General features: G+C 36.3%; 3 protein-coding genes and 1 long non-coding RNA gene across 6 annotated transcripts; 2 read left to right on the top strand and 2 right to left on the bottom strand.

Moving 5' to 3' along the window:
- Positions 1-275: 275 nt before the first annotated feature.
- LOC117214422 (sterol regulatory element-binding protein cleavage-activating protein) lies at positions 276-8,993 on the top strand. 3 transcript variants are annotated; one of them, XM_033460532.1, is made up of 13 exons: positions 276-977; positions 1,553-1,735; positions 1,813-2,046; positions 2,114-2,294; positions 2,380-2,525; positions 2,598-3,690; positions 3,788-4,061; positions 4,135-5,201; positions 5,284-5,443; positions 5,502-5,685; positions 5,760-5,899; positions 5,974-6,185; positions 6,326-8,993. In XM_033460532.1, exons 2-13 carry the CDS (start codon positions 1,620-1,622, stop codon positions 6,503-6,505), a joined length of 3,987 nt encoding a protein of 1,328 aa, XP_033316423.1. In that variant the 5' UTR covers positions 276-977; positions 1,553-1,619; the 3' UTR covers positions 6,506-8,993. The 3 variants fall into 3 exon arrangements, with proteins under 3 accessions (XP_033316423.1, XP_033316421.1, XP_033316422.1); XM_033460530.1 differs by having other exon boundaries at positions 276-987; XM_033460531.1 differs by having other exon boundaries at positions 276-1,238.
- LOC117214429 lies at positions 8,573-15,192 on the bottom strand. Its single transcript, XR_004488865.1, has 6 exons — positions 14,864-15,192; positions 14,011-14,306; positions 13,664-13,917; positions 10,836-13,518; positions 10,085-10,299; positions 8,573-9,209 (listed from the first exon to the last, which is right to left on the bottom strand). It is a non-coding gene; the product is annotated as an uncharacterized LOC117214429 (long non-coding RNA).
- LOC117214425 (facilitated trehalose transporter Tret1-like) lies at positions 13,016-26,658 on the top strand. Its single transcript, XM_033460534.1, has 5 exons — positions 13,016-13,151; positions 23,694-23,914; positions 24,277-24,690; positions 24,963-25,528; positions 25,797-26,658. The coding sequence occupies exons 1-5, from the start codon at positions 13,120-13,122 to the stop codon at positions 26,118-26,120; spliced, it is 1,557 nt and encodes a 518-aa protein (XP_033316425.1). The 5' UTR covers positions 13,016-13,119; the 3' UTR covers positions 26,121-26,658.
- A 92-nt stretch (positions 26,659-26,750) lies between these two features.
- On the bottom strand, positions 26,751-27,475 carry LOC117214428. The gene is made up of 2 exons (XM_033460537.1): positions 27,288-27,475; positions 26,751-27,211 (listed from the first exon to the last, which is right to left on the bottom strand). Exons 1-2 carry the CDS (start codon positions 27,473-27,475, stop codon positions 26,923-26,925), a joined length of 477 nt encoding a protein of 158 aa, XP_033316428.1. The 3' UTR covers positions 26,751-26,922.
- Between the last annotated feature and the right edge of the window lie 301 nt (positions 27,476-27,776).

Raw genomic sequence — 27,776 nt, 5'->3', positions numbered from 1 at the left:
TGGAAAAAATAATGATGGAAAAAATAGTGATGAAAAAATATTAAATAGGTCCTAGGACACAGTATTAAAAAAGAAAAATAGAATTCGATAATGAAAATTGATTAGATAAATTGCAAATGAAACGCTGCCTTGACGCAACGTTAGTCCTTGATGGGTTGAAGAGGGTGGAGAAAAGCGAACGTGAAGCCAAGAGAATTGGTTCAGTTTGTCGACGGTCTCATTCCACAGATTTATCAAATTTTTTGTCACGTGCGTGGCAAAAGGCGCGAGAGGGGCTCAGCTGGGCTGCATAACATTAATGCACCTGCGATTGGTCGCCAGTCGGAGGCTCGACCGGACCGTTTAAAAATAAATTACCACTCTGTGCAGTGTCGTTGCGGGTTAAATTGAAACCGGCCAGTGCACTCAGGAAATTTACGCCGGCCGTGTTCGGGTTCTCTGGTTACACTCATCTCGTTTACGAAGTCGTTTCTCGAGCATCGTCGTGCTCGTACTCGCTTCTGCTCTCCTTTATTCGAGAAGTGACGCACGATTCAAAGCACGTGTGACTGATTCTTGCGCATTTTACGTCGCGTTTCGCGTTACAAGATCAATTCCGACTATCATCTACACATATACGCGCAACCACGACGAGCGAACCTAACCTCAAAATCGTTCGAGCTCGTATCTGTATCTTCATAAAACTACACTTCCTACTGGATTATCTGTCCGATTTTACTGAAAATAAAGTATGATAAAGAATATTTTTCATCGCAGTAGTAGTGTTTTTTTTCATGCGTATAAATTGTTCGCGTGGAGTGCAACTTGAAGAATCTTCTTTGGCATGGTGCTAGAAGAGTGATAATGTACATTTTATAGTGGATTTATTTTGTGTGGAAAAAGAGTCTCGTTTTCACTTGTTACTGTGTCGATTATTCGTCCGACAATGTAAATTGAAATGAAGAGACCGATCTGAGAGAAATGATATAATTAGTGTGGTACGCATACGTAAGTGATGTGTAACGTCGACTTGTTTTCTCGTCGTGTCCAATCATCGTTTTATTCGTGCCGCTTATTGCGTCATGGATTTGGTTGGACGAAAACGTATTTGCTCGTCGCAACCTTGCACGCTGTGCATCATTGAACCTTTCGTTCCTCTAAAAATGTGAATTGAATAATACGTCAATTGCGTAATGTCGTTGATAACGTGAAGAAAAATACGTTGGACGTTTTCTTTTTCTTTTCTGAAATCATTCCCTGTAAATGTTTACATACACGTATATTTGATTAGATATATTCAAATTATTGCGATTATTATTATATCTCTATATTATTATGAATATCCTTTCTTGTGCTTCAATAAGTCCATGATACATTGTATTTAAATTATTGCGAATTTCCTTTTAACAAGTATTATGAATGTCCTTTCTTGTGCTCCAATAAATCTATGATCTCTACTGTATTTAATTTATTGTGAATTTCTTTTTAGCAAGTATTATTATGAATGTCTTTTCTTGCGCATGCATATTATGCACTACTGTACCTATCATATCTTTTTTTCAAATGTTCTCAGGTCATATGCTAATAATATGTATATCTACATGATGTGAGACATGTTAGTGAGGCAGCCTTAAAGTGAAATGTTTCGTAGTTTACCAGATAGGGTGGCAGGGCTGTATTATGCCCATGGCCTGTTTTGTTCATCTCATCCCATTGCAATCATTTCATTGGCAATCTCGATTGTATTACTATGCTGGTTAGTAATACTGCTTCATTTGTATCCTACAACAAATAACAGGAATTAAAAAATAATTGCCATTTTTTTTTCTATAGCTCTCCTTTGGTTAATGTACCAATGCCTGGCAATGTGCCAAGGACAATAATTAACCATACTATTGTACCTGAAAATAATACAGAGAACTCTGTGTTTTATGTGCAACAAGTGGTATTAAGGGTTGGAGTTATACCATGGACAGAGGAGTTAACACTGATGGATGCTTTCAGAGGTCCACTGTATGAAGTTTTTAATCTTTTAGAAATCATACAGAATTATCAGCATCCAAAAACGTAAGTTGTTTGCTTTTAATTGACTCTTTGAGTTGTGTTATGTCTTTATTGTTATTATTTCTTCTAGACTAAAGACACTAGGTCAAGTCTGCTTACATATTGAGGCAGTTAAAAAAAGAAATGGCAAAAAGTCAGAAGTTTTGCCAGAATACAATTGTTTGGTTCTTTCACCTGCAAATCTATGGCAACGAAGTATTGAACTGTATGCACAAGATACAAATCTTATAAATACTATATATTCGTACCAGGTATGACAACAGTAGATTGAATAAAGTCCAGAAATAATAAAATATCAACAAAGATTTGCTGTAATTATAAAATTATGTTTTACAGAATCTACAAAAAGGTAAAATTAGTTTAGCCGAAGTAATGTTTGGAATGAATTTAAAAGAAACTGGAATTAAAAGATATCCAATTCGACTTAGACAACGGATTTTACAATATGCAGTAACTATTTACTTAAAGGACTATGACCCTGAGTAAGTAATTAATTGACAAGTATAATTAGTTGACAATTACTTTTCATATTACTTGGTTGTTTGTATTTTCAGGTTTATAAAAGGATTACAACATAGATTGAAAAGTTACTATCATCTTCATCAGATACAAAATGATAATGCTACTTACATTCCAATGGATGAAACATTACATATTCTTTATCCTGGTGAATTTAACTATAGTGACTTTTTCCCCCTAATGATGACATTTTTTGCTTTGTTTTTCTATGTTTATTTCTCTGTGCGTAAAATAGAGTTAGTGAAATCAAAGATTGGAATAGCTTTTAGTGCAACAGTAACAGTGATAGGTTCTTTGTCTATGACTGTGGGTATTTGCTTTTTTTTTGGCTTAACATTGAGTTTAAGTGGAAAAGAAGTGTTCCCATATTTGGTGATTATCGTTGGGCTAGAAAATGTGTTGGTATTAACCAAAAGTGTAGTGAGTACTCCAGCACATTTGGATGTGAAAATACGCGTTGCTCAAGCCCTCTCCAAAGAAGGTTGGTCCATTACCAAAAATTTGCTTACAGAAGTGACAATCCTGACAATTGGATTGTTTACTTTTGTGCCAGCCATACAAGAATTTTGTATATTTGCCATTGTGGGATTAGTCAATGATTTCTTCCTGCAAATGATGTTCTTTTCAACAATCCTCGCTATCGATATTCGACGGACTGAGTTGTCTAATGAAACGTCGAAGTTTCACTTGCCCAACATACCAACTACGCGTAAGCAATTTACGACGACCATAACGAATAGAAAACCAAATATTTTCCGATCAAAATCTCATCCGAGATTAAATGGTTTATCTAGTGGCCCGACGAATGTCATAGCTCCAAATACACAAAACACTCATACATTTGGCAAAATTCCAAAACGTTTACGTCTAGTACATTTCTGGGCAAGAACTCGAATATTTCAGCGTGCCTTTATGGTATGGATGGTTGTCTGGATCAGCATGATCATTTACAATTCTGGCATTGTTGAACATGTTATACATCTAAGTGAAACATTAAAATCAGAATCAGATATTGATGGATACACAGTAGATAGGTCTCAGTCTTCAAGCAATTACGTCGAATTAAATACCATGAAATCAGTGTCAATTGCTTCTGAAACCATTGCTCCAGATCATTTGAACAAACAGGTAATTTAGAGACCATCTGTTTATTTTATTTTAAACGCTAAACGTATGGAATTTCCAGAACATAAATTTTAATTTACCGCGTTTTTTTGTACGTTAGGATGATTTAACAAATAATATTACCGATGAATTGAATAAATTAAGACCAGTGGAATTCCCACCTTGGAGTCGTTTATCACTTTATCACTGGTCTTCGATCCTTTCAATGTACAACATCTCTGCCGCCGGTGGACGTATAATTGTATTACCTACTATGAAACTGTCTCATGCTGTCAGTCCGCAATTAGTGAAACAAATTAGTAATCCAAATGATGTGCAGCATTTTCAATGGCAGAGTTTTGCGACTGTCGCCTTCGACCCGTTAGATTTCTCAGGTAAGTATATATAACATAAAAGAATCATCAATACAATTAGCGACACAGTCATTCAGTTAAAAATTTATTACAGATATGGAATTACCAACAAGGTCAGAAAGTCGAGGATTTAACGCGGATGCTCCTTTCATTCCCTCCAGTCCGATGGAAATATTTTTAGCGACAGTGCTATGTCTCATTAGTATTATTGTCGTCGCGTATACCATGGTTGTCCTCTATAGATGTATTTGCTCGAGAAATTACGCCGAATGGCGAGCAAGTTGGTATCAGACAGAAAAGGCACACGATTCAGCAACACAATTGGTTTTGGAGGCATTACCCCTAGTTCTTGAAGGTCACGCTCAAGAAGTAGAATGCATCGCTACAGACGGCAACACCATAGCCAGTACCTGTTTAGCTGGACACATCAAAGTGTGGGATGCAACATCGGGTGAACAGTTAATTCACATAGATAGAAAACAGTTCTTTAGTAGTCCTAATAAAAACTTGAACCATACAACACCGGACGTGGATGAGTTAATGTCGGATTACGAAAGTGGTTCGCCACCTTCGAGAGGGGAGATGGAGAACACTAATCCGTTTGGATCGTACTACTGGCCAGCGTCGACTGTCAACTGCAGAAAATCCTCTCCTGGATTATATAATATGCACAGAGGACAAAATGATAATAGAAAAAGGCATTCAATGGGAAACACACTGGATTATGATTATCAAATCAATGAATTCAACTTGGAGAAGAAGAAAAGTGGTCGTAAAAGTTTGGACAACGCTTACGATCTTCCAGACTTAAAATCAGCGATAAATATCAAGTTTACATCGATGAAACAATTCCGAGCACAGCAATATCGCGAGCAAGGATTCGATTTTGGTGACCAATATAAACATCTTTTTGAGGAACATAATAGGTCTATAGACGAGCTGCAGAATTCAGGGAGTTTAGAACAATTGTGCATTCCTAGTGTACAGTTAAACTCGCCCGGTGTAGTGGACAATGTGACTTTTGTGAATATAGATAAAACTATGCAAATCTCGCATGCAGTGTCTCCTATTTGGTGTATGGACTATCAGGAGAACCTTATAGTCGTGGGTTGTGCAAACGGCAGTTTAGAATTTTGGGAAGGTACTACAGGTAAATTTAAGGTGAATATTACAAAAAATCAATATCAATAGCAATATTAATATTTTAGAAAATAACAAAGTAAAAATTAATGAAATACTTTAGTGTTTGTTCGATGACGGATCAGGGCTCGGAATATCCGTCGTAAAATTCATCGGCAGTAGAGTGGTGGCCGCTAAATTAAACGGTTCCATTGACTTTTTACAATTAGAAAGTTACAGTGAAGGTCAACAAATTGACTGGGGCTTCACCTCCTATAGAAGAAGTAAGTTCATTTGTTACTATTTAAATATGCTGCTCTTTGCACTGTTACTTTTTTTTAGCTCACGTCAGAACAGGAAGTGCTGGCTCACCTATGGATATAAATAACATCATGCAATCCGAAGAAGACCTTCGTTGCATGAAAATTAGCTCTCATAAAGCACACCAGCAGGCAATAACGGTGCTTGACAGCGAGGGTGGTCGAGTTTTAACTGGTAGTCAGGACCACACTCTTAAAGTATATAGGTATGTATCTTTGTTTCATGATTTCTCTGAAACGTCCGCTAATTACGCTTACTTAATTTCAAATTCAATTTCAGGCTGGAGGACCAGTTGCCATTGTATACCCTCCATGGTCATTGTGGCCCCATATCCTGTCTATTCATTGATAGGGTGAGCCCTATGACGTCCGGCAGTGGGTCTCAAGATGGCCTTTTGTGTGTCTGGGATCTCTTAACTGGTATTTATATTATATCCTAGATAACAAATCATAACTTTTTATAACAAAATCATGTTTTTATTTTTTGTTCATAGGAACGTGTATGTACAGTATACAAGCTCACGATGGTGCTATAGCCGCTATTACGTGTTCCGTGTCGTACGTGATAAGCATTGGCACTGATGAGAGGTTATGCGTATGGGAACGATTTCAGGGACACTTACTACATGCTCTTCCAGCACACAGATCAGCGTACAGTTTACAGTTAGTCATGTTAACACATCATTTACTCATAACCAGCAGTCAGGTATGTGCATATATTCTATTCTAATGAGATGAAATTTTTATTAGTTTAGCAGCTTTCGTAGCAACCCTTTTGCCACGTAAATATCGTGTGGGTAAGGTTCATGAAAATATGAGATATGTTTGCAATTTGTACGATTTCAGGGATCACTAGTAGTTTGGGACGTGAGGACGGGAGAGCCTGTGCGCGAAGTGAGACTGGGTCACACAGATAGTTGTATTTTCGTAAAACAAATGTTAGCGTTAAGAGATAGCGTAGTGTGCGATTTTGGTCGACAATTGCGAATAGTCAGGTTCCCATTGGTCTCTGATAAACTAGATTAAGATCTGTATATGCACCATTGTACATAGCTCTGTTTCGTTTCTTATTTAATTTTAATATTTGAACAGCGTTATACCATCTATGGAGATATAGATTTTTACACGACGTACATTTTACATTTGAAAATTAGACACACACTTTTAATATGAATTTTTTACACCAGACTACACCCGTCATGATCGTCGCCTTAATACATTTGTACCCTATCGTGACAGGTAAAGAGAAACGTGTAGAGTATATAAGTATACTTAACCCTTTCTATGAACCGCTACGAAAAATCTTCAACGATTCTCGAGATGGTTCATGTACATTTGAATATATCGCTAAAGGCAATGATACACGATAGAGATCATATTTTTAGATAACTAAACAGAGAATCGAATAACTTTTGATATCTCCGTTCGTTGCCTAAATAACAAATAAAAAATATGGCTGTGCTATATTTCGAGGCATCTAATTTCTTTCACAGCGCGATTTATGAGCATTTTCATAAGCGTCGTTTGTTATTTTCCTTCCTATTTAAACAACTTGGGAGTAGATCCATATGCGGAACTGATATTTTTGATTGTTAAATCGGAGTTGTTAAATACAGATATGTGCTGGAATTTCACTTCTGTATTATGCAAGCATCTAGACTGCGGATATTTATACTCTTATGAGAAATTTGAGGGCAATAATGCTTGGCGAAGATGTATAAAATATCCAAATTTACTATGTAGATTTTTCTATTATATAGGTTCTATTAATTATTAATTATATTCATAAAAGTATGAATTTGCATAAATATCTGCAGTCTAGAAATAACGATTAGTTAGTTCATAAGCAGTACACTTATCGGTTTATTATAGAGGATCTTTCAACTCCATGAGTTTTAAGAATCAATGTATTGCATAACAAATGTCTAGCGTACGACGAAATTTCATTCTGTCTCTATGCAATTTTGTTACACGGTCTAAGAGTGCCTTTATTCAGTCTTTATTTAATCTAATTAAATATAAACGTATCTTCGTAAGGGGCTGTGGAAATGAATAAAACAGATCACAATCTTCTGACGCTTGGCCCCGTCGACATGACGTCAATGGAGGCTTGCAAATTTACAATTATCTAGAATCGTACATTGAATGTTGATTCATTTAGAGCATTGACAGAAAAATATGTAATTTAATTTCTCCTGCCAAGAGTCTTTCGGAATTGTTGAATTTTATTTTCAAGAACCGAGCTCTTAGGCTGGAAGAATTGAATATTTAACATCCTATGTATTAAATCATGTAGTCTCATTTAGTTTTAGCGATCTATTTTTATAATAAGAATCATTTACTTTCGAACGAACGAAAATGGGTCCTATTTTGCATACATATATAATATACATATGTATCACCATAGAAGATTTAATATGTAAATTGTCTTCTCCGCTTCGCGATTCGCTAAGGTTCAAAGGGAAGAATATGTATATTTTGGGACACATAACGATGCAGAGTGTCGCCAATGTTTTATTCTTCTGAGAGGAAGTTGTACAAAAGCGTTCGAATCAAGTCCAAGTGTAAAGTTTGAAATATAGAAAATTATTGTTGAAGAGATCTTTTAATGTTACAAAAAGGGTTCCCGGCCATTAGCTGCATATACGTTTGAAGGAAAATTGCAGAAGTTTATTTTAGATTTAAAAATATGATGTTTTTATTGCTCGCAAATTATGTGATATACAGACTGCAGATTGTATGCAAACTTTTATTGTTACGGCCAAGAATTAAAGAAATGGAACTCAAACAGAGATTCATTCCACTTACTACATATTATAACAAATAATATGCTTTAGATGTTTTATATGTAATATCTTTCTTAATCTATTTATAGTTAATTCTAATTACTTTAAATTTTAATAGAAGCATAGAACTTTGAAGTCTAGCGATACGTAGTTGTTACTTGGACTTCCACTTGTATAATGAAACTCTGAATAATTTATCAGAAAGATGCGATCATATTTTTAAAACATATACAACAACTTCCACACTTTTATTCGAACATTTCCAGTTAATTGTCAGGGGACTCTTTGGTTAGGTTTCGAAGTTTGGCATGTGTGTTATGAAATGAATGTTAAAGATAGCGATCTATATGTCTTTAGACTGAATTGTGTGGCGGTACGTGTCAACAAATTTCGTTTTATTTTTCTGATACAAGTTCGAGGCAATTAGCGTTGGGTCATGCGTCTATTAAAAATAGAGATATATATTTTTCTTAACCAAAGTTATAAATCATATCAGAGATCATGACACGTTCATATTCATAGAAGTCGTTACGCGAAAGGAATAAAAAAAAAAGCAAGGATAAAATAATTGAAAAAAAAAATGAAGAAGATGCTTTTAATGACACAGTTGGCTGGCTAACGTTTCATTTAGGATTTCGCGTGATTTTTATATTTATTTAATTAATTTAACATGTGCAAATATGTCGTACACCAGATATACAGTTCTTAATAAATTCTCACATTTACTACACCTCGAGTTACCTCTAGTATCCTAAATGAACTCGTCGCATGATTGATCAATAAACTATGAATGATTATACAGATTCAGTTTTTCCTCATCCTATCTGAATATTATAACAAATACGTTACATTGAATATTTCATTAGAAACTGCAAGTTTCTCATAAACGCTTCAAAATTCACAGTCTGTTGATCAATTTCCTCTATCCTTTCTTTTTCTCCTCACTAAAACAGATAAATTATTAATGCAGTTTATGGAGATTTTTCCTTTTTCTTTTTTTTTTTGAGAAGGGAAATTTTTACTATCATTTATGAGGAGGATACGTCTAGAAAATTGAAATGAACGTGCAATTGGGAGTCATTATAATACCAAAAATTCCACGTATGATGGAGCTTTCCTCCAGATAAGAATTATACTATTGTAGTGTGTAATTAAGTTTCTTGGCAGATCAATAGGTGATAGTACAAGTGTAGTATAATTCCATGATCAGACTACGTGCGTAATATCGTTCAATGACATATTATGCACAACACCATATTTTGTAATTAATATTCTTGATAATAAGACATAGAAATATTGGTTTGGCAACTAAGTGATTGCGGATTTTATCATTAGGTGGTAATGATAAAATCCGCAATCACTTAGTTGCCAACCGAAATCTCAAGTAGCAAACTGGTTTTATCGGTATTAGGGGCAATGAATATTCAATAGGAAATAAATGACAGATTCTCGTATCATTAACAGGCTCTTAAATTCGCGCGTCATACAAAGTTATGAGCTTCTATTCGGATAATTATTAAAATAAGGCTTTTATTTTATTTCTTTCCTTATTTGAAATGACCAAATATTTGGCAAATAAATTACCTGAAAGTAATTTATTTGTCAAACAAGACAACCTTATCTTCCAATAAGTTATTTCAAGTGAATTGAAATTTTTTCATTCGTTATACCATTCAACATTATTCGATGTAACAAGATGAGAAATTTGAGACATTTTTGAAATTTGAATAGTCGTCTTTCAAATATTTCAAGATTATAAGAGTATAATTTTCTGGAGGAAAAAACAATTGGAATTATCGTTCTTACAACAAAGACTTACACAAGTTGGCCATGCACGAACAGTTGGAAGCTAATTGCCTGTTACAATTGATAAACATAGCGTAGACGAGAGTAATTGATCATATTGGACTGGCAAGAGCACATAAGTAGCTCATTTGTAATAGACGGCATGCCCAATTAGCGCAGTCGATTTTATCTAAATCATGCTTGAAAGATATATTCCTCTTTCTGTGATACATAGTGTACTTAAATTCTCTGTAACAAAGGTAGCAAGTTTGATGATTAATTAATGACACAGGAATATAAATTATAGTGAATTTTGCTAATATATTTTTCTTTTATTCTAAAGATCAATAAATTTCATAGACTACTGTGAAACTTATTACATAAAGAAAATTTCAAAGAATTCAATATCAATATAAAATTGCAATGGATCTAGATCTAGATCTAAATCTCTGAATCTTCATATAAGTAAATTCAAAACGGTTGGATAACTTTTGTATGTTAATAAGTTTGGGAATACGATATTAGATTAATGTAATTTATTTTGAAATATTGCTATCTGTAATTTAATCCAGGCATTTATAAGATTAACTGGCTGAAAATAAAGATAAAAAGTTTTCCATAGTGTCAGTGGCAATAAACAACAGGTGTTAAGGATAATTAGCATATTGAGAGCTGTCTCAGTTAGCATGAAGAATTCTCAATATATTAAGTTTGAACTTAGCAGAACGATTGTTTTAATACACTAATTAATTAATAAGCATTTGCTTATTATACTGTGTACTTACATTGTCATTACTTATACATGTAGATTGCTCAAGTAATCCAATGATGGTCAGATTGTGTTAATTGATTATCAAGACAATGAAGTACTCAAAGATAAATAGTTGTTGCAAAGCATGTATCATGCCTTTTGTATCAACATTCAACTTCCAAAGTAAGACTCAAGTTTCTAAAGTAACTCAATAAATTCTAAGATACTAAAGAGGACACTTTTCCTGATAGAAGAAAATCTAGTTCAATGAAGATACCTACCTGTATGACATTATAGTATTTGAATTTTTCCAATATTTTTCAATGATCTTTAAGATAGCAGTAAGAACCCTTTTACCAAACAAATTTCCTGTGAACCAGTTCAAGCTTGCATTCTAAATATTCAATGCAACAAAGTCTCAAGCCACTTGAGTGAATTTCAGGATATCAACAAAGAGGATACAAGATGTGATTTCCAATAGATTGAACTACATACAACACCAGACAAACATACAGTTTGATATTGTGGCCCACTGATTTCCACAAGCTGTATCAGTGATCTTTAGAATACCAAGAATTTCTAGTAGAAAGAACAATTTCTAACACTTTGCATGGCTCAGTTTGAGTCATCTTAACACATAAATATTCAGTGTGATATGAATTCACTCCCCAAGCCACGTACTAATATACTTTATTCCTAACACTAACAATGCTACTCCCAATACTTCACAGCATCCAATTTGAGCGAAACATGACATCAAATATCGCTACTCAGTGCAATATTGAAGAGAATGCGTATAATCGAACAAAACCCAAAACCTACTCTTGCTACTCTAATATTTCAAGTCAAGACGTCTACTCCAGCTGACCAACTATCGCTACCAGCTTATCAGTAGAGCCACCAGGAGCCTCCGAGTCATCCACTTTGTCCCAAACTCTAAATTCAACGTTGCTGCCTTCCACTGCTACTCGTCTCTCCCCGCGTTGATCTGATCAATTTGCAAAGAGGATTAGAAAACACCGGCCTCCTCATTAGCGCGAAGACTATGCGGCAAGCTGGAGGTGCGACAGACTGATATTCGCCTGACTGAGGCTGACCCGTCACATGTGCTCGTTGATGAAAGCGAACGTGTTTGGTGGAGGAGGAATCGGAAGGTGCATTCGAGCTGTTCGCTTTCATTAACAGTTTAGTGTGTCAGACAAGAGTCGGGCGAAGGACTAGCTGGCTGTGCTCTCGGCTTGCAAGCGGAAGTGGTCGTGCAAACGCTCGTTGTTGCCCCGTGAGACTCGGGCCTGGCCGAAGAGACCAGACGACTGGCTGCAGCTCGGGAAATCGCGTTTCCACGTAAATACGAGAAAGAAGATAACCAGGCCTCGTGTTTGCATTCCGCACTGTCCATAAGACCTTATTATCGCCGTTTTCTTCGACGTTGGACGCGATCGACGCTTGGCAAGGCGATCTGGTCGTTTGACCTGCCTCCAGTGGCTTTTCTCGACTGCAACTTGTCAACGTCGGAATTTTAGTCACGAGCGAGGCACGCGAGCGAACGATCGACGAGGCTTTGGGAAACATTTGAACGCAAGGCTGGCGCATAGACGCGGATTTCAGTTGCAACGCTAGGATTTCCGAGCAAGGGAAGTCACAAGGTGAAGGAGAGAAGTGAAAGTACCTGGGATATTCGGCTCGTACTCGTAAATTCTACGGTTCTGATCAAAGCCAACCAGCTGACACAGTAAAAATCATCGTTACAGAAAATATCGGAGGAAAGCAACTTTTCAAATATCTCTCTGTCGTCTGTCAACGAAAGTAGAACTCTTGGACTCTTTGCGATTAGAAGAGATCCGCGCGATGTTGGAATAAGAAGAATAGCAAAACAAAATAGCAAACAGAAGCTCTTGCAAGATTTTCTAACGTCTTATTTTACACGACAGCACGATTCTCGTGATTGTAAAAGATGTGAAAGACGAAGGCATGAGAAGAATGCGAATCGGCGAGGATTAAGAAGACGAGTGAAACATAAATTCTCTTTATCGAAGCTGGTCATTCGTGAAATCGTCTTCGATTTTTTTTTTCCCCCAGAGGAAGAGCAAGTTGAATTATTTTTTGTGAGGACAATCTTGACAAGATCTGAGAGGAAGAAAATCCTGACAGGATCTCATGAGATTACCCGAATTCTTCGAACGTTATTTGCAAGCAGAAAGAAGAAGCTTGGCGGCATAGTAGCTGGTGCAGAACGCGCGAAACAAAGAATGCGCTTGTGAAAGAATTTTGAAAACAGCTCAAGAACAGTAATTTACGGTGTACACTATCGATTTAGAATGGCGCAGCCAGGAAACAACGATACCACCAGGTCTGTAAATTCTTCAAGTTTTCTACTAACATTGAACGTCTGTGCGATTCGCAACGAGGAGAATAAATTTATCTAACGAACTCGTTAATCTTCAGAAATAATTGCCTTCCTCGCTTAGATAATTCTGTTTAACGGTTATTTATACGGTATCTTGTAAATACGTAAGTAAAATTCAAACAAACTATCGACCGCTCTTATATTCATAATCCAATATATTATACATTGGCTGATAACTTTATCAGAAAAACGCCTTGCCATTCGAAGGACGAATAATTCAGGCGCCTTGTATTTAATTTTTAAAGAAAAATGCTGAATTTCCTGATGATATTATTCGACAAATGTTCTTTCAAATCGCTGCTTACAGGTCCTGAAACGAATAAATTTTTCCGATAAGAATTTCAGTTTACCGATATTTTCTTCAAAATATTTAATAATAATTTCAATGCTACTCACGATAGTATGTAACGTTTATTATATAATATCACTATTTAAATAATACCGTTGTTAAATACCTTTTTCTAAAGTTCCAAATTGGACAATTTCTATGAGGATTTTCATTTAACAATCGCTTCTTTCGTTCTCTGATATTTGTTTGAATTTAATGCTGGGCTTTTCGATATTGTTAATATCGATATATTATTGCTATATGTTAATAATATTCCTCTCGCTAGGAAGTGCGAGTTTCAACAAGCAATTCATATCATTTTAGCATGTTTTTTTATCTTATTCTTCGCTGTCGTTGTGAAAGCAAAAAGCTAGCAACTTGCTAAGAGAATAATATTAAAAAAATTCCAAATTAGAGAGAAAATTGAATTATTATTATTTTATACTGCGCTCAACGTTTGATAAACACACTTACTTTTATTCGATGATCCTATCTTGATTGTATACTGCTGTTTTTTTTTTTTTTTAATGGAAAAACTACTGTTTTCTATGGAAAACACTGCTGCTTTTTTTTACGAATAATTATTCGTTCCTCTTTTTTTCTCTCAAAAAAAAATCACGGATAACCAGACGAAAATTCTCATTGTAGGAACAAAAGGCAATTCTTCCAGCTCTTTTTTTTCTCATAGCACCGGTAACATTATTGCAGGTTGTTACGTAACGCGATAGTATTCCATAGCTTTGGTCACGTGAATGCTGCACTTTAGTGTCCTGTAAAGTATTTTCAGTTTGCCAATAGATTTGGAAATCGCAAATTATCAGGAACGAGGACTTTGAATGCTGTGGAGGAAGAATTTTTAATTTTGTTTTAATTTTGTCAAATTTCTAAGATCTCGAAACTTCGCGCTTCGAATACTTGAACTTCCAAACGTCTGAACAATTGAAAGTTAAATATTCAAAAGATTTCGAAGGTTTTTCACATTTCTAAACGTTGGAGAAAAGATGTCAGACTTTGTGCTAAATCGCAAATTTCTTAAACTTTTATTATTAAAATCTTCAGTTACACAAAATTTCAGAAGTCTGTAAGAAATATGTCGAAATGCGTTCGAAGATTCGACCTTTTTAGTTAAAGCAATTGGGTTGGCAACTAAGTGATTGCGGATTTTGTCAATACCTTGTCATTAGGTGGTATTGAGGAAATCCGCAATCACTTAGTTGCCAACCTTAACCTATAAAACGTGCAATCTTTGGCAAGCTAGAACTTGCAAACGCACTGAAATTTCGAAATACGCGAAAAGTGTTTCAAAAAGACGAAGAAAATTCGATACTTGTTAGCCATGTGATACGTGTAACATTGGAGAAATTCTTTGCATCGCATAACAAACAGTTACTTTCACTTTAAACGGATTCTATCACGCATCGAGCATCGTGTAATTCTTCTCGTGTCGCTTTAGTTTATGCTTCTGACTGTTATACATTCTTTCGTACAGTTACGTGTAATCAAGATGAGCAATACTCGATAAATAGTCATCGAACATGAAACAAGCTTCCAACATTAATAATAACAAAGCGTTCCATTCGAGTGCGCTGTTGTATCGGATTACGATATCGCGTAAATCAACGAGTGCTTATGTGTGGATACTTTGGCCGATTTATAATAACACACGAATATCATGTCGATACGTGAATTGAGCCAAGTTGCTCAAGAGAAACCTATTCATAGTTACAACCCTCTATTCTTTTTTTTTTTTTTTTATTATTATTTAATTTGTATTTTACAATTTATCCAGCTGGACGTTTAGTAAATTTTTCCAATTTTATTGTTAAATAACACGTGGATGGCAACGGGATACCATCTTCGAGTTTGACTATTTTATTTCTTTAGTGAGGTCAGTGAGGTGTTTTCTTTTTGGTCTTCTCTTTATGGGAGTTTTACTCGCTTCGGCAGCCGGCTGGTTTGGATGTGTTGCCGTTCTTTCCTTGTATTTTTCTGCGTACCTGGCGATTTCTTCTTCGACTGTTGGTATTTTTAAGTCTTTGTGTATATCCTCCTTTGTGTATCTTCGATTGTAGCGCCTCTAGTTTATTTATGTGGCTGATTACTGCTGTCCCCCATAGTGGTATTCCCTGCGTCCAAATTGGTTTTATTATCAGTACATCTGTCTTCTTTTTATCCGTATTTTCTCTGTAATTGATTTAGTATGTTGTTTCCATGTAAATTGTGTGTCTAAGTGGAGTCCTAGGTATTTAAATTGCTTTGTTTCTGTTATGTCCGTGCCATTCAATTGGATATTTGGTCAACCCTCCATGGTGAGGAAAAATTAATTAAACACACAGTCGTGATCGTGTGATTTTTATTTTGCAAAAAAATATCAACCCGCAGAACGACTCTTACGTTGCATAATTATCAATTGTACAAAAATCAATGTATGGTCATTAAGTTATATATTATAATAGCAAGTTGTAGATTCGTATCAGGCTTGTAATTATTTTACAGAGAACATGCATCGTCAATTATAGTAGAAAACAAGAATTAGCAGTTATATCATGAAATAAGCGATTGAAAAATATTGTAAAAGAAGAAGAAGATAGAAAATACAGGAAATAAGAAATAAAGCTACTTTTCCCTTCTAAATGAAAATCTTCCAACTAAATCTACTGAATTTCAGATGATTAAAGCTTGCTAGCTTCTTAGATAATTTAGCCCAATTAATCGCAGGTTAAGACCAGAACAATTACTTGTTATCTTCTTCTGGCATCAACTGCTGCGTATCGTACGAAACATAAGTTCATTCATATTCGTTTAACACTTTATCGGTGATCGATCAGGATTATTATTGAGCTCTCATCGTTCAAATGAGATAGCCAATCCGTCAAAAGGCTAATTAGCCTGGGATACTGTTGCTAGAACCACGATGGTCTCTTCGTTGATCTCAGTGAATCTTCTCTGTGCTATATACAAGGTGTGTCACGACATACGGGACTCGCATCGGTGTAGCCAGGAAACGCAAGACACGAAAGCAACGAGAAAACTTGGCAACTAAGTGATTGCGGATTTTGTCAATGCCACCTAATGACAAAATCCGCAATCACTTAGTTGCCAACCTAACTAACCTGTGTCCCACCTGATTTCGAACTTTCAAAATTAAAGCTATTTTTGTATTTCGATAATTTTCTTATTCCGCCAACAGCCTATTATTAATCAGTAAATGATAAAATGTTAATTCCACTAAAAATTGTAACACTTCGACGTTGTTCTGGTTTCGACAACGAAACACACTTTGTGAAGGATCGGGGCAAAGAGTCGCGCGTACTGACGAAGCTTTTCTCGTACGTTGCCGCAACGTGAAATATTTTCTAACGTTGCAACGTGCTACTGGCTCAGATATGACGCGACGAACGCTTAATTTTCAAAGCCAACAGAAAGATCGAGCGGTGTTTCCCCGCTTGAAGAGAATTAATATTCCTGGAAACTATCGAACGAGCTAACTGTCGCAGCGTTTCCTAACAGCGCGCGTGCTGCTGTTTGTCCTACGTTTCGCACCAAACAAGAAAATCTCGCGACAATAATCGAAACGTTGTACGACCATCCGTAGCAAATGAGCTCCTCGGAACGCGATCCTCGCCTTGGTATCGTCGATCGTCGTTGCGAAATGATTGCTTAACATCTGTTTTACTCGTCTTTGACGCAACCGACCGTTGTTCGGACGTGGAATCAAAAATGACAGGTGACGATTGCTGTCTTTCATGGGGAAGCATTTTTTTAAATGAGACGCAACCGGCCAATTGGCTTATTATTGGGTTGGCAACTAAGTGATTGCGGATATTGTCATTAGGTTGTAATGACAAAACCCGCAATCACTTAGTTGCCAACCCAATAGTTTCATTGGTTTCTGTTCTCTTTGTTCGAGGCAGACTTGGGAAAGATTCGATGGATTAAGAGGATCAAAAGGATTCTGCCGACATCGAAGGATTAGAAGGACTCGAGCGATATTTTTGAGAAGTCCGAGTTGAGGCCACGAGTGACTAGCCAGCAAAATGGCAATCCAAATGGCACGTACTTCTCTAGAATTTGAAATCGTATAAAGACTATCGTCATTTGGCGTGTCGTTTAATTGATTATCGATGCATGATTAATGCTTTGAGTCGTACAAAATTGCATAAAAGCATCCTTCATCTGCAGGCTATTAGAATATGCATCGCTAAGCAAACTATACGAATAGGTTAGGGTTAGATGGGGGTTAGGTTGAGGTTAGGTTAGGTTCCCTTCCTCAATGAACATTGTAGCACGATTATGTGGTTATTTTTCTGTGATTATGAGGTAAACCGTGGAGCATTGCTAACAGAATGCAAATAGAATAATGTCCTTTCCTCTGTGTTGGACAAACGATCAACTAAAAGATGAAATTTGTGAAAAATTTGCATACACGTGTGATCTCCCATATATAGTTATTCTACAAACAACGAATGTAACTTTATTTCTACCTGGACATTGTACCTGCGATTTTTTTAATACTCGTAGACCTGAAATACGATTTATGCAATGTTATCAAACGACAAAATTTCGTTCGTACGTCTGAGGACTTAGATGCATTATTTTAGACTGGAAATTATTTAAACGTGCATGAATCTTAAAGCGAAATATCGTTTCATAAAAAGCGAGAAAAAGTGACTGGAACTTCTTCAGGTGCGTCCTTGGTCGAGCAATTACGCGATCATTTCCTTCTTCGCGTGCGCACGTTGATTGGGGTAAAAATAAACTGTAAGATGCAGATGAGACTTCATCGATGCCATTAAAAATTATCATCGGCGGAGAAACGGGGAAGGGAAATCGGAAGATAAATTTACCTGTCGTTTTCCCTAAGCCGAATAATCCGTTCGTAATAGTTCGAAGAAATCGCGGTAGAATGAAAAACGCGGAGCACGCGCGTGGCATCAAACGAACTCGTACGCAGCCGAATTTTGTGGAAAGTTGGATTAACGAACTGATAAAGTGAAGATAAGCGACGATAACTGCTGCTCTAATACGCGTGAATCACTTCCGTAGAAGAATAGAAAGACGTATTTTAGAAAATTGATAATTGGCAATTTCAAATTGGTCAATTTTTAAAATCCTTAAAATCCTCCATCTGGAATTTTTGTTCAAAATTAAGAAAAGATTTAATGCAGATGAAAACGCGAAAAATCGGTCAGGTCCACAGATTTGCTGTAAATTGGCAAATTCTCAAATATAGAAATATTGCTATTGTCGAATATCAAGATTAAAAAATTTCTCTCAAATCGATCAGTTTTTGAAGTTTCTCAAAATTATCGGCTCGGGAGCTAACAAAATTCAATTAAACTGAAAAATAATTTTCTTGAAGTACAACTTCGAGAATCGACCAGTTCGAATCGAAATGTTGAATCCGCTTTTAAGTCAGATTTTTCTTCATTTTTCTCCTGAGATTCTTTAAATCAAGGTCCATGAATTTTTCACGAAACTCGATTCGTTCAAGGCTCTTTCCTCAACGATGACGCGTTATGACGGTAACTGGACACCATGAAGGTCGTATCAACATGGCGTCACGTACAAATACCGATTACGATAACTGTAAATGGTCAAAATGGATAATGTAAATTTACTTTCTTACAAATTTCAGATTGCTTTGTTATCTCAGTTCTGGTCGATGATTCTTCATGACGAAGATTGCTTGATTTAAGTTTCGTTTAAACAAAGTGGAACGTAGGAGTAAGGAGCTTACAAATGTATAGTAGATATACATAATTGCAATCAACATAAATATAATCATAATGAACGTAGCAATCTGTTGCGATAAATGGCTACAAAGCATACTTAATGCCAATTCTAAAACAAGTTGCAAATTGTAAAAGAGATAAGAAAATGCCTGTAGAATATGGCAGACTGAATATTATAACAGTATATTGCACATCTACTTTTATACTTTTTTTAAATTAGCTTCCTTATTGTCGTTTATTATCTTTCATATTATTTTTCGTTACGAAAGAGATTGTTCAGTTGGACTAAAAAGCCAGCAGTCTTACGATTCTTTGAAAATAATCAGGATTTTTGTAGTTTTACGATACGTCGTTGGGTAACGGCGAAATATAAAGGCGATTACTTTTAAATCGATCGATATTTCTCGAGATAAAACTAATTCCTGGATTAGGTGCTTCTTAGGAAGTACGAACAGGATCAAGATATCACTACAATCCTCTATTTATCTAAGCAAACAAAACATATACATTCGATTACCGCAGCAAGATTATATCTCAACGCTGAGACGAAACTTTCGCGTAAACTGCAAATTTGTAAAATATCATTTTTATTATATTTATAAGTGGATTCAATAGTCGCAGGTATGTTTGAAAAATAGACAATAAATAAGGGAAAAGCGATAAGTAATTCAAAGGATACAGTAGCAATTATTTATATAGATAAATATGCATATCGCGGACTAGTAATCGGCACGTGTGGCGCTAGTGTCGCACCACGAGTCATAACCTGAACGAAGAATAAAATTGCGATTCAGATAAGAAGAAAAAATTAAAAGGCGTTATCGTTTATAATTATAAAAGTCTCGTTCTCACGTTATTAGTAGCTGTCTTTAATATGATTTATTGCTGGTTTTCAAATCGTTCGTACACACGCGATACACGTAATATATGAAACTTCATTTTAACGTGGCATCTACAAATAAAATAAATCTCAGTAGATAGTATCGTGCTACAATCGGTGGCGGGGCGAATCTTTAGAAATCTTAGCCAAGATTATTATTACTTTAGCTATATCAGAAATTGTGTTCTTAATCCATGATAAGAGAAACGCGTGCTCCTCGAATGCCATAGGAATGTCGATAAGCTTTATGACGATGTGAAAGCATCAGTTTACACGCTGCTTGTTAAAACGTCGTTCTTAAGAGCCAATGTTGCGTTGACCGAGCATTTCCACAAAGAACAATCCAAAGACAACAGCGTTTCTTTGAAGAGAGGAAACCAAGATATCCTAAACAATCATCCAGCTAATTAAACATCGTCGCGTAGCTATCGTAAAAGATACATGGAAACATCGTGTAATCACGTTGTAACTAATCGAGGGAGCATTATTTTCACAATTTCACTCGACGATGTGAATCGAAATGACGCAGCAATTCCTAATTCTCAAATTCCTCAAATTCCTAATTCTCAGATTCCTAAAATCTCATCGTAGACCCGAGATCGCATTGATAAAACCATATAAAACGCGATTAGAATAAAATGAGCGTGTAGGACAAGGATAATAAGGATCGTAAATATTATCATGGAATTATGCTTATCGCGCCAGAAATATATATCGCATAGGCGTAAGAACATAATAAGCTCGTAACGAGTTATTTTCGCTAATCTTTTGATACGCTACAGACGCCTCCTTCGATTCCATTCGTGCGCTGTGTTCGGCGCTCGGGTCAAATCTGACCCAACGAACATTCAATACGCTATTGCTGAAAAGTGTGCGAACACTTGCTTACTCGAGTCATCGAATTGGAATTGCGTCAGAATTAACAAAATTGAACTCTGATGATTACGATCAGAAATATTAACATTAGTGCGTTAGTAGCTAACAATGTTAGCGTTACTATATTACTAGTTAAGTGTGTTAAGTATATTAATAGTTAAGTATACTAACTATACTAGTAGTTAAGTATATTAAGTATACTAGTAGTTAAGTACACTAAGTATATTTAATATACTTATTATGTATACTTGTAATATTAAATTGATACACAATATTAAATTATAATTGATAATAATAATATAATAATGATATTACAATTAAATACATATACGTCATATTGCTTACTAATATTTATAGTATATTTAATATAATTAATATGCTTAACTACTAATATACTTAATATACTACTAGTATATAAATATATTTAATATACTTATTATATTAGTAGTATATTAAGTACATCTTTCACATGTCAAAAGGAAGCTTTGTTTTAGCACTGATATTGTTAACTACTAATATATTTAATACACTTGGTATACTAGTAGTTAACAATATCGATGTTAGAACAAAGCTTCCTTTTGACGTGTAAATGAAATATAAAAATAACAGGCATTCGCAGTCTAGTCACGATATTTAATAATACTGATGGAAGTGTACTATACTTTTCTACATGCCACTTTTCCTTTCACGTGCAGCCACCTGTATGACTGCATAACCGGATCCCTCAGGCGATCTAATCAACACAGAACTCGTTTCAATGCAAGTTATGATTTTCACTTCGTCTGCTGTGAATCTCCTTTTCTAAGTTTTGTAGTAGACGAAACAGGTCTGCCTCATACTTCCTCTCCTTTTTGTATCAATTTATCAGATTATTTTGGCAACAATTTTGTCTATTTTATATATATATATTTTTTTTAATTACTAAATTTTAGAAACAATCCAAATTTTAATCCCATAATTTGCAGAGGGTAATTACATTTCATATTAAAAGTACAATAAACAATTTATTTATAATCACAGTGAATATAAAAAATATTTATTATAGAGATTTATTATTCGCTCGTAAAATATGAGATATTTTCACCAAATATGTATTCTCCGTGTTATACTGATAAAATAATCTTCGTCTCATTTTATGTCATTTTTTTATGTCATGTTTCAACTTATCCACATTAGTGACAAAATTTCCAAAAATATAAAAAATAGTGAATTTATTGATTGATAGAGGATAATTCAGAGTGCCAGAAATTGTTTGCCAAATTCTCGATAACAAAGATGATCGATTATTTTTCTTCAAGTATCGTTTATGTTGACACGTTCTACGATAAAAGTTAAGTTCAGATTTCATCTGGTCGATGTTTCTACGTTTCAGCACCGGTAAATGTAACATTTGTAATTTTTTAATTCAAAACAAATAGAATTGTACAATTGTCGACATTTACAGCAAGATGATAAATGTGAGCAAGTCGGTGTATTTATTTCTTTAATTGACCTGGCAAACCGGTCATTTGAAATTTCACAAAACACTGAGAGAACGCACTTGTAGCATCGCTTATGCAACCGCAATAGTCGAGAGCCTCCGGTTCCTTTCACGCAAAAAGAGAACTATGTCAATGACGAAAAAGCCAGCCACTGATGATGCTAGGCACAGGTGAACGACGAGCGTGAATCTTCTTGCAACGTGAATTTTTCCCTTTTTAGCAAAAACGTTACTGTAAATTACAGACAAATCTGGAAATTGTATTTTTAGAAAAATAAGAAAAAGCCTATGAAAATAGTAAAATAATCTATTAATACAAATACAAGTAAAACAGTATATTATTATTATTAAAAATTGTAGAATTTTCAGATAATAATTTCTCATACGAAATTGTACAATTTTTTATCATATTTTTCAATTTTTTACTTTATTCAATTTCATCATATTTTATCAATTTTTGAAATTGTACCATCTTTCTGTAGCATAATTTTTCCGGCTACAATTTCGTCAAGGTTTATACATTCGGAAGAATATTTCAAGAATTTTGCAATAATTTTATTCCACAGATACCACACTTCCTCAATTGCGATTCTATTGGGTTGGCAACTAAGTGATTGCGGGTCTTGTCATTAGGTGCTAATGACATAATCCGCAATCACTTAGTTGCCAACCCAATAATTACGACGCGTTGGAAAATTTGTCGGAGTCAGCAAGGGCAGGTTTTGGATTACGGGTTTTAAATTACCCATTTAATGTATGGAACCCGACCGGGTGGAACTTAATTGGGCGATTGGATAACCATTGCGCAATCGTTGTTAACCCAGTTTCGTTGAAGAAAGAAAATCACGTTTAATGGAATTAGACCTGCAACTCGGTGTTGATCCAACTACGCTCATTTGGACCCCATCTGTCGTTGATCCACCTGTCTGCATCGTTAGATGTACACATAGAATCTGGATAACTTGCAAAAATTTATCGAAGTATCTTTCGTTCCAAAAATAGAACACAGAATTTTGTTCGACAACGCTAGGTGGGATCATTTTTGACGAAATTTATTGAAGAACGTTTGGTGCCAAATATCAAATACGCTATTTTTTCTTTAGCTGACAGACAAGGTCCCTTGGGTTTGGCATGCCCTTTCATTGAAGCACTTTTACTAGTTTCGTCATTCTGTTTTGCGTTTTAGCAATGACGAGAAAACGTCACCTGCTGAGCTAAATGGCATCTCTGAGGGTCTGACAACGTCGAGGCTACGCCAGGCATTTCCACAGTTCTGTGCCGTGAGCGCGAAGAACCTGCTCATGCTCACCTTTGGTTCAACATTGGGATTTTCCACGGTCCTAATCCCAGAACTACAAAAGAAGAACTCTGAGATCCCGGTCACTATGGAGGAGTTGACGTGGATAAGTGAGCATGTTGTTTGCTTGCCTTGAAACTTAGATCGACTTGGCAGCTGAATATGGTGCACCAAAGTCAGCAGGACTCGAATTAATATCCGGCTTGAAATGTCAAAACTAGGCTGATCTCAGAGCATCAAAGTCCAACTGACTGGGAGACCAGATTTAAAACTGATTTGAAAGGAAATCTGACTTTAGAGTGTGACTAAAAGCATCAATTTAGACGTCTGGCTCGTAATTAGGCTTCCACAGTGAAATTCCTTTCACTTCTGTCTTATATCTGGCCAGCTTCTCATGTCTATCGACTACATAAACTCGTAGAAGGTCATAAAAGCCTAGAATTCATGAAACATTCTCCTTATACCAATACAGGTAGCCTGAATCTGTTCCTGGTCCCAATCGGTTGCTTCGCTAGTGGGCCAGTATCGCAGTTCCTAGGACGAAAGAGGACCATGATGCTGACCACCATTCCATTTATAGCAGCGTGGATCATCTTTTACTATGCGACGACAGCTGAGATGTTGTTTATAGCACTGGCCATGACTGGTCTAACTGGTGGTCTCCTAGAAGCACCTGTGATGACCTATGTGGCAGAAGTGACGCAGCCCCATTTGCGTGGCATGCTATCCGCCACTTCCACCATGGCTGTGATCCTGGGCATTTTCACGCAAATGTTGGGTGGCAAATTAGGCAACTGGAGGATTGTCACCATGATCAATCTCATCTATCCACTTATTTGCTTAGTTGCCCTCTGCCTGGTGCCTGAGAGTCCTTATTGGCTTGTTGGTAAATCCTCTTTCTTCCTTACGATGCAAATGATTTTACGTTTGGTCCGCAAAATATGTAGTATGACGACTTTGACTGGTGTTTCTAGCGTTTAATCTCATGGACCTTGTAGTTCAGTTCAAGTTAGACTCATAGTCTCCGCGGTTCAGTTCATAACTTGCCTATAGTTAGGGTCAGAGTCGCCAAGTTACATTACAACTACGCTGTTGCTGTTGTATGAATTAGCAGCCTAAATTAGTCACCGATTTAAGTGTCGTGAAACGATTTTTCAGCAAAAGGCCGCCAAAGGGAAGCCGAGCGAGCTCTCTGTTGGCTTCGCGGTTGGGTCAGTCCAATCCACGTACAGTCGGAGCTTCGAATCATCTGCCAAGATGTACAGAAGCCAGCAGAATCCAAAGAAAAGATATGGAAATCCTTCGGCAAGAGAACCTTCTACGTGCCTTTCCTCTTGGTCAGTAGTGCCTTCTGCATTGGCGCTTTTGGAGGAACCAGTACTCTTCAGACGTACGCTGTATTGATCTTTGACAGTTTAGACGCGCCTCTAGACAAATACACGGCTGCTGTATTTCTTGGCCTAGCAGAATTGGTAGGGACACTGCTCTCTGTGTGTGCCATTCATTTCACCGGCAAGCGGTTGCTGACATTCCTTTCAGTCGGTGGTACCGGCATGTGTTTCTGTTTGGTGGCTGTCTATGGCTATTTGACTCAGGCTGATATGATCAATACGGAGAGTATTTCTTGGATTCCAATGACTTTGCTGATTGGAGCTGCCTTTCTATCTCACGCTGGAATCAGGCTGCTTCCATGGGTCCTGGCTGGTGAAGTCTTTCCCGTAAAGGTAGGTTTGCCATCTCTCAAATGCAAATTTCAGTCAATCGTGAGCACAATTTTGCATAAACGTAATCCAAACACAACTCGAACCAAAATCTCCTGCATGGAAATCGGCCCATCGTTTCCTGAACATCGTCCTAACTTAACCTAAGGATTCCCTCGTGAAAGTATGTCTATTTTATTAACGCAAACCTAAGGTAAACAAAATTATCTAACTAACGAGTCAGGAAGTTGTGAGAAACTAATCTTCTGACAATGTTCCGATTTTGACCCAGGTACGAAGTAGCGCAACAGGAATGGCTGGATCCATAGGCTACATCTTCAATTCCATCGCCAACAAAGTGTACCTGTACATGGTCAACGGGATGTCTCTTCCAGGAACCTTCCTCTTCTACACTTTAATTAACTTCGCTGGCGGAGCACTCCTTTACTTCATCCTTCCAGAAACAGAAGGCAGATCTCTGAAAGAGATCGAGGAACACTATGCTGGTATCCAAAGTTTGAAGACCAGGCCTAAGAAGGAGGAACTAGCTTTCAAGGAGAAATGGGCTGCCTCGAACCCCGCAATAATCTACGACGACACCGAAAGCAAGCTTTGATTTTGTGGAAACAAAAGTGGTGATTAGTATTGTCTCCCTGAAGCTGAACGCCTGAATGGTGCAATGCTAACAGGGACTCGAAGTGTAAAGATTTTATAGCGAGTTCCTTGTTTATTTGACACTGTGTTCAAAAAGAGTGGACGATATTGTGAGTGACTGTAAACATGAAAGCAATGAAGAAAGTTAACGCGTTGAAACGTCACTTGAAGCTTATTTATCGAGTTATAAGTAATCAAATTTTATATACACTGTTAGCTGACTAAGTTAGGTCAATGAATTAGTCGACGGATTTTTCAAAAATTGGACAGTCTGGAAACTGGACAGTTTAAAAATCTAATTCTTTAATATTTCTTACTGCCTTGGTGCGTAGAATTACAAATGAGAGAATAGTCGAATTATAGTTGGCTTTATGTTCCTGCACTCTACGAGGGCTGCAGCGACAGCTAGCGAGGCAACGCCAGACGATGCACACTTTATCGAATTTTATCGATCGAAGACAGTTTTATTGTAAATAAAGCGTTGAGAAATATTTTTAATATCGTGATGTATGTGGTTCACAAGATTGTGTTCATGCCTAATTTCAAGCTAGATGTGCAATAAAATGGCACGTATTGCAAAAATATTTTCACTTTAAATCACAATTTTAATCTATTGATCTATTAATCGGAGAAGTGAAAGTTCATTTTATTTTATTTGTTGAAAAGAAATGTTATTTGCAAAATTGTCATTACGAGTTTAGTCATTAAGACCTTAATTAAGAAACGACCCAGTTCGCAGATTAAAATTATTTATTTTTGACAAATTACACAGTGTTATTATCAGTGGACACGAGCACTTTAGTTTTGCAGTCAAGATTCTTGCTCACTTTGGATTTTTTGGATTGTGGCTTTTTGGTACGTGGTTGTTTGTTGGATTTCGGTTTGAAGAACCGATCGACCACATCCAGAAAATTTTCGTGTTGCAGAATGTTGACGATATCAACAATTTTCTCGGAGATCTGTGGCACTTTTAAATTCTGAGTCTTTAGTCTGCGAACGTGGCTAATTTTTGGTCTTTTCGAAGTCCCATCCACGCTTCGGCATTTCCTCAAGCTACGAATAAACATTTTTCAAACATTTTCCATTTTTTTTTTTTATGTTTTCGTCGAACAACACAAATGAATTTTACGTTGAGATTTGCCTGAGCTTCGCTTCGTCCAGCTCACGTCCGGAATGTGATCGTTTTACTACTTGATCTTCGCAGCTTACTTCCGGCTCCAACACGATTTTCTCTTTCGCCTGACTGCTACCCGAGTTCCAGGATTTGTGAGACATGTTCAAAACGATTTTGCAAATAACGAAGAAAATAACATTCATCAGAATTTACACGAATAATCAACGAGAGAAGTAAGTCAAATTTCTATCAAACAAACAATCGTGGTTGCTATGTTGCTAATTTCTCTGCAATAATACTGGCACACTTGCAAATTGCTGAAATTATCTCACAGCGCCTGTCGACGAGCAATTCGTTGTCCGTATTACAGGAACCGATAGAAAGAGTTCGCAGAAATGGAATAGGCAAGTTACAGTAGGTAAGTTACTTACGATCGATAAAGGAAACATCTACAAAAGAATTAGTGAGATTCATGCGCATTGTCGTAGGCGCCGACGAACCAGG

Source organism: Bombus bifarius, unplaced genomic scaffold (genome assembly GCF_011952205.1).
Source record: "Bombus bifarius isolate JDL3187 unplaced genomic scaffold, Bbif_JDL3187 scf7180000009200, whole genome shotgun sequence".
Taxonomy (NCBI): domain Eukaryota; kingdom Metazoa; phylum Arthropoda; class Insecta; order Hymenoptera; family Apidae; genus Bombus; species Bombus bifarius.
Note: the sequence above shows the minus strand (reverse complement) of the source record. Positions and strands in the feature narration are given on the sequence as shown.